Source organism: Rhincodon typus, chromosome 17 (assembly GCF_021869965.1).
Source record: "Rhincodon typus isolate 14 chromosome 17, sRhiTyp1.1, whole genome shotgun sequence".
In the NCBI taxonomy this organism is placed as follows: domain Eukaryota; kingdom Metazoa; phylum Chordata; class Chondrichthyes; order Orectolobiformes; family Rhincodontidae; genus Rhincodon; species Rhincodon typus.
In genome coordinates, this window is record NC_063348.1 from 38,948,627 (window position 1) to 38,955,973 (window position 7,347).

General features: G+C 40.1%; 1 protein-coding gene across 2 annotated transcripts in view; it reads right to left on the reverse strand.

The window, feature by feature from the left end:
* Nucleotides 1-6,313: 6,313 nt before the first annotated feature.
* Nucleotides 6,314-7,347, reverse strand: part of LOC109928091 (ARL14 effector protein) — a 17,942-nt gene continuing 16,908 nt past the window's right edge. The window contains exon 3 of one of the 2 annotated variants that reach the window (XM_020528095.2): nucleotides 6,314-7,087. In XM_020528095.2, the coding sequence (XP_020383684.1) occupies nucleotides 6,859-7,087 (229 nt within the window). In that variant the 3' untranslated portion in view covers nucleotides 6,314-6,858. The remainder of the gene's footprint in view (nucleotides 7,088-7,347) is intronic. The other variant, XM_020528096.2, reaches the window with a different exon arrangement.

The window sequence follows — 7,347 nt, forward strand, 5'->3', positions numbered from 1 at the left end:
CCTCTTCGACCTGTTTGTTTCCTCTCCACCTATCCTCTCCTCTATCCGCCTCCCACTCTCTCCCTATTTATTTCAAAACCCCCTTCCCCTCCCCCTTTTCTGATGAAGGGTCTGGGCCCGAAACGTCAGCCTCTCTGCTCCTATGATGCTGCTTGGCCTGCTGTGTTCATCCAGCCCTGCACCTTGTTGTTAAGGAAAATGAATATTGAGTGCACTGACAGCTTTAAAATTCTGCCATGTGCTTCATGTGATTCCTGCCGCATGCTGCTCGTTTTCATGGCTCTGTCTTTATCTTCAGTCCCAGGCAGAATGGGACTATTATCTTACACAACAGTCCATTCCCACCCCTGTCACCATTTGCTCCCATCCACCATCCCCCCACCTCCCCAATGGAGTTGCAAGCATGTCATCTTTATTTTATTCAAGCAAATCTTTATTCTCAATCTACTGATACATCTGTGTTGAAGTTTACTTACTCTTGTTGCGTAGTTTGGGCAAATTCATCTGTCCTCTGTAGATATGTTTTTGATGATCTATACATTTCCACATTCTTAAGTTTTGTTACTGGAAGATTGATCTTTATTTAGTATTACCTTTGTCACTGGTACTGAGAGCACTTCTTTGGAAGACAAAAAAAATTGAAATGTTGCTCTTGAGCTTGTTTTGCTTCATTATCTAACAACAAAGTAAAATCTGTGCTGTATCGATCTGGTCATACCTTACTTTGCTGTCTGAACAACTTCATTAATGTTTCATCAACGAATTCAAATAGGTTGTACTTCTTCTTGTTCTCAATATTTGCTTCTTCTGGCAAATATTGATGATTTTTAACATCTGAACATTCTTTGATGCTGGAAAATATTTCCACCACTCCGTAAATTTACAGACTTCCTGGTTACAGTATGAAACAGTTCTCTTATTCTCTTCTTCTTCAGCAGTCCCTCCAGATCAAGGTTGATTTTCTTCTACTCCGCTGTTGTGAATCTTGAAGGCACTAAATATTCCAATACTGGATCCTCAAACCTACCACAAATGCGGCAGGCGGTGCTTGCTGACCTAGGTGGTTGGGATGCTTGGGTTTTCATGCGCGCCTTCTATTATTCGTTCCTGTGCTCAACTTGGCCTCTTGGAGAGACTCAAAATGGTTGGCACCTTTGTGGATGATTCCTCTCCAATTTGGAGGGCCTTGGGCGAGAGATGCCCATGAGTCAGTGCACATTTTTAGGGAGATTTTAAGGATGCCTTTGTAGCGTATCCCCTTCAGCCCCAGTAATCGCTTATCACGTTGATGACCAGAGTAGAGAACTCATTTTACAAGTCTTGCGTCAGGTATAAAGATGATGTGGCCCAGCCAATTGACTGACTGCAACCGGTACCTCAATACCAGAGTGGTGCTTTTACCAAATATAATAGGGCACCTCTCGTATCAGTGGAGTTGCAAGATTTTGCGGAACCATTGCTGGTGATATTTCCCAAAGTATTTGAAGTGTCTACTGTATATGTCTCCAATGTATACAGGAGAGCTGGTAACACTGCTACTCTTGGCTTAATGTTGGGTTTGAGATCTCTTTCATCATACATTTTGTCACCCAGAGGCTGCATTGACATACCATGTCTTTCATTATTGATGTCTGTGCTCACTATGCTTTCCACAATACATTTTCCATCCACCAAGAGGCACAGTGGACATGATCTTCATGGAAAGATATATTCAAAAAATAAAAGTGCCGCAACCACTATACAAAGCTGTTTTTGATCACGAGTGAATAAAAACAAATCCCTTTAACTCTGTCAACTGAGAGGGACAACGGAGCATCCTCCTCAAATTTGGTCATCTGCAGAAATTCATCACCATTCTCTGCCTGCTGCACAATGGTGTACAAACTATGATCCTCACCGAGGGATCCAGTCCAGACCCAATACTAGTGGAAACTGGGGTCAAGCAAGCCTGTGATATTACAGCAAGCTCTTCTCCACCTTCTTAGCTGTGACACTCCACCCCATCTCCATGAACCTCTTTGCTGGTCTGGAGCTAACTTACCTCCAGTCCAGATTTCTCTATCTGGATGGTGAGTAACATGGATGGTGAGTAACATGGATGGGAAATTGCAGGCAGCGGTGTACTCATGCTTCTGCTGCTCCAGTGCTTCTAGATGGTAGTGGTTAAGGACTCTTGGTGAATTGCAGCTATGAATATTGTAGATGGTACACATCATTGCCATTGTCTATTGGTGGTGAAGGGTGTAAACGTTTGTTAATGTGGAGCCAATCATGTGGGCTGCTTTGTCCTGGATGTTGTCAAGCTTCTGGAATATTGTTGGAACTGCTCTCATTCAGGCAAGTGCGAAGTATCACCCAACACTCTGACTTCTGTCTTGCTGATGGTGGACAAACTTTGGGGAGGCAGGAGATAAGGTAATTTTTGCAGAATTCCTATCCTTTGACATGGTCTACACAGGATCTAAGAGCTTGTTGTTTAGCATTGCTTGAAGGTGAATCACGAGTGGGTTTTAACAAGAAGAACTTGTTTTAACAAAAGATTTACTTCATTGCATGATAACAATCAGTACAATGGCTAATTAGACATAATTACTCAGACTATCAGGAGCCAGGTTTACACATCATTCCTCATCAGGATCTCCACCGAGACATCTCAATTCTCCACCCAGGAGATCATCACGTTTGGTGGAATCCAATGCAATCTCCAAAATTAATCAATCAATCAATCAATCAAGTCCAGAAGGCATAAACTCAGAGTCTTGGACTGCACATTCAAGACAGAGATAATGAATTCCTTCTTTCAGAGGACAATGAATCTGTGGAATTTGTTTTTAAAAGCAGAGGGCTGTACAGATTGGGTTATTAAGCCCATTCAAAGTTCAAACAGACTTGTTTTAAAATCAATCAGGGTGTCAATGGTTACAGAAATAAAGGGAGAAAAATGAAGTTGAGGATTATCAGATTACCACAATCTCACTGAAAGGCGGAGCAGATGGGATGGGTAACTTCTGCTCCTACATTTTATTATCTTATGGTCTTATAATTAACCACAGTTTCTGATAACTCTCATCCTTCCTTGCGGGGTTCTCGGGAGGGAGTAAATGCAAGAACACACAACAAGGCAAGCTGTGCAAGTGAAGTTCAAAATAACCTTTCATTCCTGTGTTTTCTGATACACAAAAAAACATCCATTGACACTGGGCTAACTGGACCTTGTGATGTTCCTTCATTTGATACTTTAATATTAAAGAAAAAAACTTGCATTTTATCACACATTTCACAATCACTGGATGACCTAAGTGTTCTACCTATATCACATATATAGAATTAACAATTTTGCCTGTTAATACCTTCAACAATTATTTGGAAGTTAAATACATTGTAGCCGTTCTGCACATTGCATGCAATTGGTAATTATATAGGACTCATGGTTGGCAAGATTTATTAGTTATAAAAGGCACATTAATGGCAATTGGAGGTGAAACCGTGAACTGCAGTAGAATATTGCAGTTGTGGCGCCCTCTATTGGAGTATCTCTGCATTTGCCAGTTGCTTGTTTCCATTTCTGCATAAATAAGACTTACATTTCTATGGCACCTTTCACAACTTCAGGATGGCCTGAAGTGCTTTACAGCAGTGGTCACTATTGAAATATAGAGAAATGTGGCAAGCAACCTACAAACAGCAAGTCCAACAAATAGGAATGTGAGAATAACCAGAGGAATCTGTTTCTGGTCAATGATGTTATGAAAGATATAAACTGGGAATGGTACTGGGACTAGCTCCCTTCTCCTTCTTTAAAATGATGTCACGGGACTTTTGCTTTCACTAAACCAATTCAGCCTTGGTCAAATAGCTTAACGTGACAGCTAGCATCTCTGACAGTGTCAAAGCCCCACAGTACCACACTGAAGTATCTTGCAACAGGAAAAAAAGGCTTAGAAGACAGATTTTGAATCATACAACAGCTCTCTGCTCAAGACATCGTAAAGTGAATTGCCACCAATGAGGTATCTTTGAAGTGTAACCACTGTTATAATATGGGAAAAAGATGATAAATAATTTACAGCAAACACATTGAACAGTGTGGTCATGTCCAAACAATTTTTTACATGGTTAGATTTGTGTATATTTCATCTTAAGTCATAAATGTGATCTACTACTTGTAATTGACACTTATTTGTTATTGTCATGTGGTTACAATATAGGAATGATTGACAACTGCCACAGTGCCTACCCTGTCTGGTCCAGTGGGTAATCAGCCAAAAGCCTTCCTGCCTCTGACCACTAACACTTTGCTTGAAAATGTCTCATGTACATGGTGGACATAACCTTAAAATAAGAGCCAGGCCATTCAGGAAAGACATTAAGAAACTCCGCTTCATGCAAAGGCTACTAAAAAGAGCCAAAGCCTCTCCCACAATTTGACAATGCAATTTTTAGAATGGGGGGGGGGGGGGGGGGGGCGGGGCGGGGGGCAGTGTTGCTTGGGGGTTTTCTCTGAGTATTTCTGCACACAATCAAAATAATGGGCTTATGTTAGTTGTTATGTCAGTCATGTGAAGCATGTCTATTTGGCACAATATATGTCAGACAAATGAATAAATATTATTCATATTATGCTAATTTGTGCAAATGCACCCAACAAATAACGGCCATCTGGGTTATTCAGCTGTTCTTAGTTTGCATGCTTCTGAAGGTTAATACTCTGGGAAGGGAAATCATATTTTTAATCATTTTTAATGTACAAAATGGAATATTTAAACTACAGAATCAGACTTTAAATGTCCATGGTATTATGAGTAACTGCTTAAATTAAGTCTTTTGCTGACACCTAGTGAGCATACATGTAACCACAGGTATGTAGGAGATTTACACAATAGAAATTTGTACAGTTAACTATAGTGGTTTTGCTTCTCATACAACACAGTTATAACTGAGGCCTCTGTAAGAAGCTGCAGTGTTTGTGCACAGTAGAATATATTTCTAGTCAACCTGTTTAGACATGTTCTGACCCACCTCTGGAGCAAGTGGGACTTGAACCTTAGCCTTCTGGCTCAGAGATAGAGAAACTACCACTTGAACATAGTAGAACGCTGTGTGAACAATCCTGAGAAAGGCAATCAACTACTATTGTCTCTTAACAAGAGACTTTTTTAAAAACCAGGATGTAGTTTATCACAAAAGCAATTAAGTATGGTTAGACATTGAGAAATGGGGCTCTTGTGGTGCAGTGGCAGCGTCCCTACCTCTGGACTTGGAGCAGGTGGGATTTGAACCAAGGCCTCCAAGTCCAGAGGTAGGGATCCCTGCTCCAGATAAGTGTAATAACATCTCTGAACGGGTTGATTAGAAAATATCTATAACATATGCAGTCTTCACAATTTACCCTTTTCGGGATCATTAGCTTAAGTAACACATCCTTGGCCACATATTTCTTTCATACACTGCCCCCAGTGACATCCTTGAAAGTCATGACACCTATGTATACATCACAATCACGTTCCCTGACCTCTCTAATGTTTGTTGTTAAATGATCAAATGAGAGCAAATCGGGTATTCCCCCACAAAGTCAAATCATCTTGCCACTTACGGAGGCACTTTAAATCTGAAGGTAGATCTCAAGTGTTCACTTACAAAAAATTATTAGGTTCACAAAAATAGTTCAAGATGGGGACTACCCGAGAGAAAAAAATTGGGCAAACTGGGCCAGTATTCAATGAGTTTTGACGAGTAAATTGTGATCATATTGAAACTCACAAAATATTTAAAGGGATAGAGGGAAGATGCAGCTAAGATGCTTCTCATGGTTTGAGAGTCTACACCTACGGGAAACAATTTTAATACTAAGGAGGATGCCACCTGAGTTAAAGATGAGAAGAACTTTTTTTAAACTCAGCTGTTTGTGAACCTTTGGAATTCTCTAACTTAGCCTTTGAGTATAGGAGAAATTGATTACCAATGCCTTACAATTATGCGAATTGCGTGGGTAAAAGGCATTGAAGTGTTTGATCAGTCATGACCCTATTAAATGGCAGAGCAGATTCAATGGTCAGCTCTTGTTCCTATAAAAGCTGCAATCCAATTAAATGCCACAAAGTGCATCACAAGAGCGTTACAAAACAAAGTTGTTAGTCAAATAGAGATATCAGATGGAATTTCAATTTCAGTTTGGCTAGTTGGGAAAATCTAGAGGCCCTGCTCCAGACTAAGACAGGGATGCAAGGAGTAAGTATGGTAAGAGAGGGATGGAATGGTATGCAATGGAGATTTGAAGATGTCATGCTTCAAAGAAGACATTAATCTAACCACAAACATTTCATGGGTCTGCTGGCGAAAACTAATACATTAATGAGTAATCACTGCTTTTGAAAAAGCAGGCACATAAATAGCTTCAGGCACCACACAGGTATGCTAAGAGAAAGGAATGAGCTTTATTTACAGTTAATACATGGATACAGCTTAGCCATGGCAATTTAATTTTGCACTGATTTTTAAATTATGCGGTAATTTAAAGTAAACAAAGTAACCAATAAAAGGTAGGATTTATTGCTTAAAAAGAGTGAACGTGTTAATTCAGTGTAGATAAAATACAATCCTCCAGCCGACATTCACACATACAGCATACATGAAACATTTAACACTGCTGATCATATATTTAAAATGTTCTAAAATTAAAACATTAAATATGCAAGTATACATTTTAAGATATGCAATTGGTTTCCCCTCACTGGAACGAACCTTGGTTCCTTTAGCCAATACTTTGATAAGTCTACATTCCTAAATAATCACCGAGGGAAATAGCACATTCTAGTTTGGAGTTATAAATAAAAATATTTTTCAAAAATCTTCAAAATCTCAGTTCACATTTTTATTGCGAATTACCTCACCACCTTCAATTTCAATCTGTTCGTACAACCACTTGCGGTCACAGCGACATTCTACTCCACATTTTTGGGAGCCACAGTTAGGGCAGGGGTAGAAGCAGCCCAAGCAATCCTCATCCAAACAATCACACCGATCCATCCTGCTATAGATGAGGAGGCCTTGACTGTCATAAACCTTGCTTTTTATTGGCATTGTTTGCCTGAAAGAACAAATAGTTAATCTGAGCATTCAGAATTACCATACTGCAACAGAAAGTAACTAAAGTAACTACCTAAAGCAGAGATAGTAGGAACTGCAGATGCTGGAGAATGAGATAACAAGGTGTAGAGCTGGATGAACACAGCAGGCCAAGCAGCATCAGAGGAGCAGGAAGGCTGACGTTTCGGGCCTAGACCCTTCTTCAGAAATGGGGGAGGGGAAGGGGGTTCTGAAATAAATAGGGAGAGAGGGGGAGGCAGA